General features: G+C 31.4%; 1 protein-coding gene across 4 annotated transcripts; it reads right to left on the reverse strand.

The window, feature by feature from the left end:
• Positions 1-3,258: 3,258 nt before the first annotated feature.
• Positions 3,259-13,411, reverse strand: LOC111698799 (UBX domain-containing protein 11). 4 transcript variants are annotated; one of them, XM_023469240.1, is made up of 19 exons: positions 13,318-13,411; positions 11,655-11,725; positions 11,527-11,618; positions 11,438-11,465; positions 11,061-11,108; positions 10,718-10,803; positions 10,143-10,239; positions 9,505-9,551; positions 9,032-9,136; positions 7,753-7,863; positions 7,539-7,595; positions 6,887-6,954; positions 6,503-6,675; positions 5,684-5,732; positions 5,580-5,626; positions 4,803-4,868; positions 4,430-4,496; positions 3,821-3,948; positions 3,259-3,341 (listed from the first exon to the last, which is right to left on the reverse strand). In XM_023469240.1, the coding sequence occupies exons 1-19, from the start codon at positions 13,371-13,373 to the stop codon at positions 3,298-3,300; spliced, it is 1,440 nt and encodes a 479-aa protein (XP_023325008.1). In that variant the 5' UTR covers positions 13,374-13,411; the 3' UTR covers positions 3,259-3,297. The 4 variants fall into 4 exon arrangements, with proteins under 4 accessions (XP_023325008.1, XP_023325009.1, XP_023325007.1 ...); XM_023469241.1 differs by having other exon boundaries at positions 3,821-3,888; positions 11,527-11,725; XM_023469239.1 differs by having other exon boundaries at positions 11,527-11,725.
• Between the last annotated feature and the right edge of the window lie 745 nt (positions 13,412-14,156).

The following is a 14,156-nucleotide window of genomic DNA, read 5'->3' on the forward strand; positions in this document are numbered from 1 at the left end:
CCTCCCCTTTACACTTATGACTATATAGAGCCAAGTGTTTGTAAAGTTCAAAAACATTAAAAATATCATATTGTCATTTCTATAATGTTCTCTTTAAATTCCTTGGAATGTGTTGTTAGAAAATTAATACAAGATACAAGATAAAGAAATTTGTTAAACTCAAGTTGTTCTGTTTAATGCTTTGCACTTTTATAACAAACATTAGTGTTATTTAGGGAGGCTACTGCAAAAAGTGGTTGTATTTATGACTCATATGCCCGGAAAAAGACCATGTTTGTTATGCTGACATTTAATATCAGATAAGATGAATCTACCCAACATTAGGATAAATTCTCAAATGATCCTAACTAAAGATTACAACTACACTCTCATCTTAACGCCACTAAATCTTTGGTCCATGTACTGCAAATTATCGCAGAACGCCCCAAAAGCTTAGAAAATTTCTTAATGGACTCTGCGTTATTCTTTTAATACATTACAGATATTTCCCAGAAATCGGATCGAAAATTTGTAATACCTATTTTTAATGCGGTTCAAAATTTAGGTTTTTTCATTTGCACCATTGGATTTGACTTTTTAAGTAGCTATTCATAATGTTTTAATTTAAAAATGTCTTTGAGGATACACTGTAGGCTGTGAATCACTCTTGTTTCAGTACCAGTATACTAAAGAGTATAAAATGTCAGTTGTGTTTTTGAGTTTTGACAAAAATGTGTTCTTAGATCTTTATATTTATCACGTTCAATGAAAAGTTTGACTTACAATAAAGAAAAGTTGTTATTTTTCAAATATTTTTTTCATTTTAACCAAAGAAGCAAATACATCTATGGCATTACAAGGTGTACACTCTACAGTGGTATCTAAAGTCAGGATTTAGCATACTAATCATTTCTCAAATTTCATTTCAACTCAATATATGCAGTGTCGATTGTAATAAAATAAAACTGCTAGTAAAGGAATTGAGTCATTCTGATTTTCTTATCCTTATATCTTTGCAACCTGCAATGCCATAGAAATTTGATATTTCAAGCTATGCAGTATGTTAGATCAAAGCATAACAGTTTGAAATATCAAAGGTTTACACCACCGGGTTAATTACAAAGAATATATATTCCTTTATTTCAATCTTTACAATGAAAAAATAAACTTAATTATCTTTTCTTTTGTCTGTTTTTCAGAAAATGTTGTCAAGACAGCATTTTTGGGTCTAAGAAGAATGTCTTTTAAAACTCTCGTTTAGAAACATCGGGAAGAAATTTAATAAAATTCTTTTTCATGATTTCGATTTCTTAAATTTTTCTGAGCACTCCCTCCAAGCAAACTTGTTTTTTTAAAAAGTAAATCCAATAGATAATGCAGTTTCAATAAAAAGATAAAATGTAGTTTATAGATGCGATAATCTTGTTCATACCAAATAGATTCTAATACAATAGATGGCAACGTTAAATTTGTACACTCTCAGTACAGCTGTAGTCTGACGTCACTCTCAGTACAGCTGTAGTCTGACGTCACTCTCAGTACAGCTGTAGTCTGACGTCATAAGTGTCAACTTAGTTTTTGTGTCCGACAAAATTCTTAATAATTGTAATAATTAGTAAAAGTGATAATTCTAAAATAAAATGCTTATCTTACAGTAAAATAAGTGCAATTTTGTGTGATATTTTTTGTCTTTTTTTACACTTTTTATATATAATCTTTGAAACTTATCAACTAATGTGAGAAAATTTCGTTTTCCTCGTTATATTTGTCACTTGTGACGTCAAATTGGTCCATTTCTCTGTTGCCACCTATTGTACTTGATAATCTATTTGATTGATCTTTATCTTGTAACTAGTGCAGCATCTTTAAAGGGACTGCAAAGGTAATTTTAAATGACCCTGTATTTATAGAAGGAAGTTTCTGATTCACAATGGTACCTTCAAATCTTTGTTAAAAGAGACAGCCTTATTGTTGTAAACATGTGAAAAATCTGTTTACTTTCCTGTTCAATCTGTGTAATCTGTGACTAAATCATTATTTTCTGATAAAAGTACTCAACTTCCAAGATAAAGGATCGATTCAACAAAATTGACAGATTTTTTATTGTATCTCAAATTAACTTTAGAGATAAATGTGATGAAAACTTATTCTAATGAAAATTCGATCTAATTGTTTAAACTTACCAGGCGCTTATATTTTTTGCCAATATTTTATTTGCAAAATTACTTTTAAAAATTTGCTAATATAATTTTTTGATGTATATATTATTAATATAATTATTAGATCTTGATAGTTTAGTTCCTACCTTAGGCTAAAAACACGAATAGTATTTAGTTATCGAGATGTACATAATAAAAAACAAACCAAGATGTACATAAAAAATACAAACCACGTGTTTTAAAGTTCTGTGAATTGTTTTACACACATGTTAAAGAGAGTGGCAGGATAGTTGGTTAGTTGAACTGAGAGTGCAGAATTAAAAAGAAAAATATCAGGATTAATTTGTTATTGTGGAAGACGACTATCGGCCTCCTTAGCGTATCTCCACGTCCAGATTATTTCACCGTGTTTTCATAGAGTCCGTTCTAACGACCTCTATATTATCTTTTTACTTTTGTTTGCTCTAAATATTCGGGTTTTTGAAATTATTTAAGAACCCAGATGAAAACCGTAAAAAAAATTTCTATACATCAAGTTGTTGCTTAGGAATATATATTTTTCAAAAGAAGCTATCGATTAAATTAATGTTCGAATCAATTCTTCTTTTCGTCATCATCTTAAATTCTTTAGAAAGTAATTGAGTCTTTGCCACATATTTAAATTTTCTAAACCTTATATCTTTGCAAAATAATGGTGCGAATCTTTGATATTTAAAACTTAAATATATGATATGATAGAGTTCATAGTTTGAAATATATATGGTCTGCAACATTGGGTCGAAAAGATATAGGGATTAGAAAATCAGAGTTTGTGGCAAAGACTCAATTCCTTTGTTTGCAATTGTTTTTTAATGTCGTCTTTGCAATGAAATTCAAGGAAGTCTAAGGAAAACTTTTTTGAAGAATCGAATAGACTAAATTACTAATTTTGTATGGTAAAAATAAATTTTAATTTTCTTAACCTGTTATTAAGCAACATATTTGAAGCTGCGCACTATCCCGTAGTGTAGTAGTGTACGTCGGGTTGGGTTTAAACATTTTCAGGTTAAAATAATTGATATATCTACTTCTACTTATCTTGCAATTTTAGCCATATATATACTAATTTAAAAAAATCATGTTTTGGTTTTCTATTTATTTATTTCCGACTAATATTTTTTTAACGCAGTACTTGCATATGGAGAATACCATTCGGCACCAAACCTTTATAAATATATTTATTAGATTTAAATATAAAGCAATTGAGATTTTGACACAAACAATGATTTTTATATCTCTGCAACTCAATGTCGTTGATTTTTAGTATATAAAACTATGAATTATGTTAAATAAAATAGTCTAAGTTTGTAATATCAAAGGTATCCACTATCAAGATATAGGGATTTGAAAATTTAAGTTTGTAACGAAGACTCAATTCCTTTGAAATGGTAACAAACAAGTTGTTTAAAACAGTTTGGTATTTTCGTTATAAAGTTTTGCAATATTTATTTTTTGAAAAAAAACCCATGATGGTTTTAAACCCATATACGCGCGTAAACTTGAATCCCTTTTTTACGATTTTGATTGTTGACTTTTTAAAATCTACTTTTATCTATATATCAAAAGTTTAGATAAATAAAGTTGTTAATTTATTAACCCTGGTTTTAATTTTTCTTCAAAAATAATCTGTAATAAAATATTTCCTAGTTGTAAAAGGGTTTGTATTCCTCTCGTTTTTACTTTCTCTGGTATCCCGGTATACAGATGTACCCTGAAATATATCCCGGTATACAGATGTACCCTGAAATATATCCCGGTATACAGATGTACCCTGAAAAATGAATATGAAAAGATACAAGTAATGTATACAGGATTACTCACAAAGGAAAACACTTTAACGACGACCTGTAAAACCAGAATCTGATCTAAAAATGTAACTTGGTGTTCTACCTTTTTATAATTATTAATTGTTTAATAATTTGTCAAAGAAAAACGTAAGTTTAGAGATGCAGGGACACCAGAAGTGTAACAATAAAGACACAAAAAGGGTGTACAGAAGTCTCATTCTTTGTGGGTATAACCCTACTTGTCGATTTAAATATATGGGTTTGGGTACATGTACTTTAGCAACCATAAAGGTCAATACAATTCCAAAAAAAAACGCTAAAAATGTCTGTACTATGTCGGTTAAAATGTATGTACTATGTCGGTTAAAATGTATGTACTATGTCGGTTAAAATGTATGGGTGTATGCATTCCAGTAAACTATCAAATAGGGTCAGTTTGAAGTAATTATAGTAATTAAACTTTACCTCTTACAAGAAAATTGTTCTCGTAAACAGTTCTTGATATATCCAATAGTATCCTCACCAAACAATTCTTCATTATAAATCAAAATTAATGATTTTCTTCATGGAAGTTTAAAAAGTATTTTGCAACCTTGCATAAAACAGCCATTGACATGCTACAACATAATAAATGACAAGCTTAGGAACCCATTTTCGCCTGGAAGCTAAGTTTTCCCTATACATTTTAATAGTCAACACACTTACCTAAAAATATGTAAACCAAGCTAAGAACGTTTTCGTGGTTTTACCGAGTTACTCGATCAAAATTTGAGGCAAAACGAGCATGGGATTCATGAGTTATGATCGAACAAACAAAGATTATATAAAGATATTTTACCTAGTATTATGGGATCGATAGTTTGTCCGATTATTTTGATCTTGGTCTTCATGTTACCATTAGAATCTTAAATAATAAAGATACTTTTTAAGAGAATGTTATTGTTTATGATGGACAAGCGAATATAGGGTCCGTACTCCGTGGTGGGCGGCTTCAAAAACGTGTTCAGACACCGGAATTTTTTTGGTTTATTTATCTGGTTTATATACAAAGTAATTGAATCTTTGCCATAAACACAAATTTTCTAATCCGAGTATCTTTGCAACCTGGTGGAGTAAACTTCGAATATTTCAAATTTAAATCAATTGATCTACGACCATGGGTTAACCCTATAAAGGCTGGGGGATGTGAACCTATGTATTGAAAAAGGCCTTAGGTATAGGGTTAAAATGAATTTTCATAGCCCAATTTTTCATCAGCTCAAAGAAAAAAATATTAGACCGATAACTTTTTCACTTTAAAATTCTTCCAGAGCTTTTCAAAAAAATAGTTTTTAGATCTGTAGCTTTAGTTACAAAAAAGTTATAGGCTATTTTAGATTTTTTTTCAAAGACCAAACTTTTTTTCCGCCTTGTACCCTACCCTATAATTCTAAAAAAATATATTTTTTAAACAAAAAAACCTTTAAATCATTATTCATTAAAAGTCACAAAATTTCACGGTGATAGTGTTAAAAGAGTACTAGGACAAAAAACTACAGAGGGGGGGGGGGGCCAAAAGCCCCACCCCAGCCTAATTAGGGTTAATGGCAAAAACTTAATTCCTTTTGAAACTTACTTAAGTTCTCTCTGTTGCTGGGCAAAGGGGATGACAACTTAGGAGATCTAAGAAAAAAAGAAAATAAACATCTTAAAATATTAATCAACAAATTTATTTTTAACCTTTTATTCCGTGTTGTATTATTGTTGTCCCTGTACAGCCCACAGTTACCTAAACCAACAACTTGTTATCCTAAACCTTTTCATATAAATTTCGATGATTTACAAAAATACAGTCGTCGTCGCATATATTAAAAAAATGAAGACGACTTTCAATTTTAATTTGGATTTATATCAAGCTGTTAAACAGTTTAAATGTAAACACAAGACGGATGTGGACGCCTGACATGGGATCCATCTTTCACATAAAAAAATCAATGAAATATTCTGGTCATAGGAAACTATTATGTAAATTATCAACATTATCAAAATTTAATGCTTTTACCCTCATCGGATACTAAACGAACACTGATGCATCTGTTTTTGTTTACAAATTCCGCACAGAAAGAACCCAGAGTATACAAAACTGCAATTAACTTTCCTTGCATTATAACCTTGGTTCAAAGTCGCATTCCAGTGTTAGTCCCTTCTTCTTGGTAAGAAAGGAATTGAGTTTTTGTCACAAACTCTGATTTTCTTATCCTTATATCTTTGCATTTCAATGTCGGAGACCTTATAGATATTTCAAGCTGTGAATCATTTTGGATCAAAAAACGATAGTTTGAAATATCTAAGGCTTACATCATCAGGTTGCAAAGATATAGCAATTGTAAAATAAGAATTTGTGGTAAAAACTCAATTCCTTTGTTATTCAAATCTGATTTAATTAAGAAAAAATCTAATCATTGAGAGGAGACCAAATGATCTGCACTGGATTGGGTCAAATATAACTTCAGAGGCTAGAGTTTAAATCTCGGGACTTCAAAAAGAAAGAAAAAGAACCTTGTTTTTTTCTTTTAGATTCTTGCGAAGACGTTCTGTATATTTTAGCTGAGGAGGAGGAGAAGGAAGAGATTGAGAGGGAACTATTTGAAGGTTCGTTTAGTTCTTGGATAGATGAGCAGCTAGATCCTGGTCGGGACTCAAGCTTCCTACCAGAGCCCTGGAACCCAAACCTTGGAACAACAAACATTAGGTATTGAATTACAAGCTATTCAGTTAGATTTTTTTATTTCATTATATTTTTTATTTCATTATATTTTTCTTAATTGTTGCAAAGATTTATGAATTTAAATAAATGATAGAAATCTTAAAATAATTTTGGGTTTTTAAGTTTTTTGTTGTTGAAAGCTTCTGAATAGGAATATAATTAAGATGTGAGCTTACTGTAAAGCAGAAAGCTTGTCGCTACGCCTATCTATGATATCAATGTATACTCCGTCGGGAAAACTCTCCTGAAATAAGAAACATGAAATATGATACTTTCTACTGATACTAATCATGAAACTTATGATTTTTATATAAAAAGATAAGCACCAAAGGCAATTTATTGTTATACCGTTTAGTTTAAGTAACTTTACAGTTTGGTGGCTCTATGTGTAATTTTAATTAATCCTTTATTTTCAAAGTAGCGTGAATAATTAACAACTTTACTCTTTAAACTCTAAACTGATCAAGGATGACGGACTTATTCTTAGCATGATGGATCACTTGATATTAAACTGACAGTTCCTTTAAACTTTACTTTTCAGCAAGTTTAATTAATAGCGCAATTAGGTTCAATTCAACTATGTCTTGAAACTTATATCTTCTATCAGAGTCAAGATTTTGCATAATGTAATAAGAGCAAATTTATTAAAATTAAAATTATGAAACACAAAAAAAAATCTTGAAGTTTTTAAGGATACATAACAGATTTTTTGTACGCAAACTTTTGATGTTCCAAAGCGGTATACAAGCTCTATGTAAATCGGGTTATTATGGGAGAATAAGGCTTTAAAATGCGTTAAAATAGTTAATAATTATGTTCAACTGATACCTCTAGTTCTGTTGGAAAGTAACCGTCTAGGATGTCCTGTAGAAACGCATGTCCTGTCTGACAAAAAAAGATGGATAAGAGAATTTAATAATTTGAAAGTTTTGTACAAGTATCTTTTCATTTAGTGATTAAGGTTTTTACTAAATATGGATCAAAAAACTAGAAATTAAATGAAAGAATTCATAACTAAATAAAAGATTATCAAAAATACTACCTGATCTGTATATTTTCTAACCGAAGAGTCAAGGATAAAGAAATCTTGAAAAATGATTAGTTCAACCGTAGGACGAGAATTAAACCTTCCTTCTCTGTGTCCTGCTTGCATCTAGGATATTACTACTAGGACAATCATTGAATCTTCCGTGTCCTCCTTGTATCTATGATAATATGATTGATACTAGGACGGATATTAAACCTTCCTAATCCGTGTTCTGCTTGTATCTAGGATAATATTATCAATACTAGGACGAGCATTGAATTTTCCTGTTCTTTTTCCTGCTTGCATCTAGGATATTATTAATACTAGGACGAGCATTAAACCTCCTTCTCTGTTTCCTGCTTGCATCTAGGATATTATTAATATTGGGACGAGCATTACACCTTCCTTCTCTGTTGCCTGCTTGCATCTAGGATATTATTAATACTAGGACGAGCATTAAACCTTCCTTCTCCGTGTCCTACTTGCATCTAGGATATTATTAATACTAGGACGAGCATTACACCTTCCTTCTCTGTTGCCTGCTTGCATCTAGGATATTATTAATACTAGGACGAGCATTAAACCTTCCTTCTCCGTGTCCTACTTGCATCTAGGATATTATTAATACTAGGACGAGCATTAAACCTTCCTTCTCTGTTTCCTGCTTGCATCTAGGATATTATTAATATTAGGACGAGCATTAAACCTTCCTTCTCTGTTTCCTGCTTGCATCTAGGATATCAATACTTTGTAAAACAAGCATTAAACCTGCCTTCACTATGTCCTACTTGCATCTAGGATATTACTATAATGACGCGCATTGTGCCTTTTTCTCCTACTTGCATCTAGGATAGTCCTATTAACAGATGCTTAGTCTTGTAAAGAGAAGTAAGACAGTTAACCTAGCTATGCAAGCTATGTTACTATACTTATATAACTAACTAAAGATAGATCTCCGCGCACACCTCAACTTGATGACCCCAATTTTTTTTTTTTGAGGCAAGAAACACCAATACAGGATAGTCTGATTTTAACTAGATTGGGCAATAGAATATTGAACCTTCCATTTTTCAGATTTTGTGATAGCCTAACTTAAAATCTAAAAACAGGAACTGTTAGCTTACCAAAGACAATTACTTTCAAATCCTTACATCTTTGCACGCTTGGATATTTTAAACTTTGATTGTTTTATCTAGCAGAATGTATACTCTTCAGTATCAAAGGTCTACGACATCGGGTCAAAAATATAATGAGATTAGAAAATTAGAGTATGAGACAAGTAATCTAAGCTAACCTGGAACCCATCTGAGATAAGTTTGTTTAGTTGATGAACTTTAATAATAATATCATCAAACTGAACTACAGGATCAGCTGAACCCTCATTCATGGAATCCCATGTCTAGGCAGTTATTACTTTAAATGAATATAATTATAATCAAAGGGGCTGTGAACGTATTTTCAAGAGACCTTTTATTTATTACCCTCTCATTCTTTATCTGAATATCAATAAGGAAGAAACCGTCATTTTTCTACCTTAAAGTGTTGAATTTTGACTATTTCTGTACTTTGTTTTTGCTGCTATGAATCCGCAATCACTCTAATATGGAAACCATGCACAATAATTATTTTGTTTTCTATTCTAAAATATCTTACTAATGGGCACAGTTCACAATCGGACATTCTACTTTTTAAACGGAGGGTCAGTGGAAATAAAATAAAACTTAGCAAAATTAGATTTTTAGAGCTTGGAACCCATGCAATTCTAACCTCTTGTAAAACAGTCTCAGTATCCTGAAGTTTAGACTCTAATTCACCTAAATAGATAAAAGTGGGGGAGTGATAAATAAAAAATCAAACTTTTAAAATTCCAGAGTAAATACATATTTTGAACATTGCTGGAAATTATATAATGTTCGCACTTTTTGTTTAAGATTACTTTGTATTGAAGATTGAAGGTTGATTATTTATCTTATAAAAAAAATTTGGGTTCTAGATAACTAGAAAAGCAATAAGTTCAATGTGTGAACAAAAATGTGCCAACATCATATAACTTATTTTCTTTTAGTTTTTATAAGCTTTAATGTTGTACTAAATGTACTGCAGTTTCTGGGAGGATTGTAAACAAACTCAGTGCTTTACAGGCTCTCAGGTTCTCAGAAACTACAGTACAGTTTTGATGGTTATAAACATTGATATAAAGATTATTGAGTCCGAATTTTAATGAATTTTAGCCGCGTCTCAAATCCACCAAAAACCGGTTTCAATTGAGCGCCGGCTTAAATCTTGAAACATTGAATACAAATTTAAGAGTGGAACCAACCATATTTGAGCCGTGTCTCAAATTTAAGCAGTGGCTCAAATTCTTTAAATTCGGCCTCTTTTTAATCTTCTTTGACTTGACTGACCTATAATTTCATCTTTAACACTACAGTCGGAGCAACTCTTAGTTTTCCTACTGAGAGCATACTCTAGTTTTCCCACCAACTTGTTTTGCTCATCTAACTACAATATTTAAAATATAAATTATATCAGTTTTCAGCTGTTCAATCATTATTGCCAATATTGTATTTATTTGCCTTTAAAACGTTCAAAAGCATAAAAGAAATTGTATCACTGAATCCCAAATTTTTTTATTCTTGTATATGTTTGTAAGAATGATATTTTAGGTTTATACTAAAACTTACTCTAGAGTCTAGACGTTATTTCAAGTATTTTTTTATTTGTGATATACTTGATTATTAAGGTTTCTTTGTAAAGTGACCTGCTCATTTTTGCTTCAAAAGCCATGGAGCATATTGTCAAAATTAAACACTTTTCGAGATAGAAAAACGATAATTTCTTCCATAATTTAATTTAATTAATTTAATAAACATAAAAGGTATCCTTGTTTACTTTAAATGCTAGGTCACATTGATTTAAAACAACAGTCCATTTAAAGAGAAATATAAGTATAGTTGAGATAGATGAAGTGGTTTTATACCTTACTCTTGAGGTGTTCAACTTCTTTCTTCAGATTCTGAATTAGAAGAGTAGAACTTCTTTGAGTGAAAGAAGATGCCCCAGAGCCTGAGAATATTTAGAAAACGAAAAATTATTTTAAGAAAAAAAAACAGCTTAAAGGAACAGTAAATGTAATTTCAAGTGGTCCTTCATTTGTGATTTTAGAAACAACGTCAGAATTAAACACTACTTAAGCTAAATAACACGTTATTTCAGGTGTCAAGGGTTCTTGGGAATCTGGTATACACCTCTTAAAATGGAGGGTTAACTTAAAATGACTTGGATAGTCCCATTAACATTAAACAAATATCTAATATTTTTACCTTTTGATATTCCAAATCTATCTCTTTTCTCAGTTGTATTTAGATAACCTACGATTTGAAAAACATGAAAAATATGTAGTTATTATATTAAAAATATGTAGTTATTATATTAAAGATTTTTTCTCTCAAAGAATATATATATATCAATATTCTATTTAAGAGTATTAAACCAGAAAGAATGATTTTCTCTTAAGTTTGCGCTTATAAACGTAACTATACATATAAAAAGAATATTTTTATTATGATATAAACAAAGAGCTAAACATTTGTGCGTGGATCGCCAGCTTTGTCTAGAATTCCCAGGTCCTTCACGTTAATGGCTCAGGTAATTTTTACTATATTTTAAATGAGAGCATTTTAATAGTTTTTAAAATCACCTGATTGATTATCTGCACTATAACTTTTCTGAAAAAAATCACGTTAAATTAAAAAAAATTATTATAAAACATTTTTTAGTTTTGCTTGCCTGGATATTTCTTGTTTTGTTTCTAGAACTGGGTCCTTGCACTCCTGATCCTAATCCTGTTTCTGAACCTGATCTTGATCTTGATCCCAAACCTGAACCTAATCCTGATCCTGATCTAGATCCCAAACCTGAGCCTAATCCTGATCCTGATCTTGACACTGAACCTCTCAAATCAGTTTCTGATTCTTCGTCAATCTTTCTGAAAACAGATCCTGTTAACTTCTGCACGAATATTTGAAATTTATTTATTAGGAATATAGATCAAGTTTTCATTTGTGGTTTCTCCGCAAGTGACTTGTGCATTCTTGCTTCAGAAACAGTGCAGTAATTAAACCGAAAAAACTCTAGGATGTAATTACTGCTAAAGTTTGAAAAATCTCTACATAACTCAAAAAGAATTTTTTCTTTTTTGTCCAAAAAGAATAAATCCGTTGAAATTTTTGAAAAATTAAAAAATTGACGGAGTTAAGTTAAAAAACCTCCAGTCCTATTCTAAAAAGCGAGCATTTATGACGGCTTTATGGGCCGAACTCATTTATTTTTAATGTTTTTTAGAAATTCCAACGGATCCGAGTTCCCTAATTGAAAACGAAGAATTTGACATTTATCATGATAATTTCATAATTTCTTCAGCAGTTTTTATAAATTTGGAGGTGATTATCGAATATAATTTAAGAGGTGTCAACCTAAAATTTTCAGAAATTACTCACAGTATGTAGTGCAATGGTAAAAGTTTCCGCGCTCATCGTGTACTCCATGTTTTTAAATTAATAATCATTTGTGGACACATTAATGTACAAATAGATGTCCCATGCTGGAACTAAATGTTAGGTACTCTACTCCTTCCACCCTGTCCTGTTGACGTGCATCCTCGTTCTGATTTGCCTGTCTTACACCTTGTCCTTCTACTCCTGCATACTGATACGCTTGTCCTGCTATGCTTGTCCTGCTATGCATACCCCTGTCCTGATATTCTACTAATGTTACTCCTTTTATTCTGTCCTGCTTGCCTGTTCTGATACTCCTGTCCTGCTAATAGCCTGTTCTGCTACTCCTGTTCTGCTACTTCTGTTCTGCTACTCCTGTTCTGCTACTCCTGTTCTGCTACTCCTGTTCTGCTACTCCTGTTCTGCTACTCCTGTTCTGCTATTCTGTCCTGCTACTCCTGTTCTGCTACTCCTGTTCTGCTATTCCTGTTTTGTTATTTTGTCCCACTACACTATTATATAATGTCTTACCTGCTTCACGTGCCCTACTTATCTTGTCCTGATATCTGTGTCCTTTTCTCTACCTGTCCTGCTATCTCTGTCCTAATAACCTTGTTCTACTGTCCCCTGGCTTTTATCTATGTCCTAATCCCCTTTGCTTCCCGTGTCCTAAACTCCTTGCATTACTTTCCTAATCTTCTTGAATTACTATCCTAATCTCCTTGCATTACTGTCCTAATTTCCTTGCATTACTGTCCTAATCTCCTTGCATTACTGTCCTAATTTCCTTGCATTACTGTACTAATCTCCTTGCATTACTGTCCTAATCTCCTTGCATTACTGTCTAATCTCCTTGGATTACTGTCCTAATCTCCTTGCATTACTGTCTAATCTCCTTGCATTACTGTCTAATCTCCTTGTATTACTGTCCTAATCTCCTTGTATTACTGTCCTAATCTCATTGCATTACTGTCCGAATACCTTTATCCTTCTACCCATCTCCTACTTTTATGTCGAACTTGTCGCCACCTATCCCCCTACCCTTTATCTCCTACTAATCCTCTTAAATAAACATGATTTATACCTGATAAGATCAGTTAAGCTGCATTTCTTGACAGATTTCTGGTTGATTCTGTTCATCCTAGATTTAAACTATTCTGAAAATTACATTTATCCAAACATAAAATTCCAAAATTTACTCACGTTAAAAATGTATTCTTGCAAATTTTCAGGATGCTCACATGTTGAACCAGTAACGTTTAATCACCACTAAATATGTTTAATGTTGGTTGGTAAATCTGCCATTTCTGGGAAATATTTCAAGATGAAATCAGAATAATTTAAGAATGTGAACACAGAGATCGTAACTTTTGTATATTAACGAGATGTTTCTTCCACGCCTGAACTTGATATTCACAATAGAAGCTTTTGAATACAAGCGATTTAGTACTTAATCCGTGAATTTTTAATTCACCAGCTATAGCTGACTCATAAATCTGCCATATTCAATTGGTACATTTTAATCCATCGGATTTGTACTAGCTGACTCATAAATCTGCGACCTTTAGAGATATTCAATTGGTACATTTTAATCCATCGGATTTGTACTTTTATAAAGTAATGCCAATATCAAAATTCTGACCTTAGAGCATTATTTATAATTTCAAACTTTCTAATTTGTAAGAGTAAAAAAAACAGACAGTATTAAGTAAAAGCACAAATACAACCTGATAGGTAAATTTATTCACTTTTCAGAACTAGTTTAAATGAATTAACATACAGGGTGTCCCACGAAACATGACAATAGCAAGACAACTTGAAAGTCGTCTTTGGTATTTGAATTTATTTGTGACATTTAGTCTTCTATCTGTATGATTCTTGAAACAATTAACACATAATTCTCCTAGCCCTGGCATTTCCAAA

The sequence above is a fragment of the Eurytemora carolleeae genome, unplaced genomic scaffold, assembly GCF_000591075.1.
Source record: "Eurytemora carolleeae unplaced genomic scaffold, Eaff_2.0 scaffold341, whole genome shotgun sequence".
NCBI lineage: Eukaryota > Metazoa > Arthropoda > Copepoda > Calanoida > Temoridae > Eurytemora > Eurytemora carolleeae.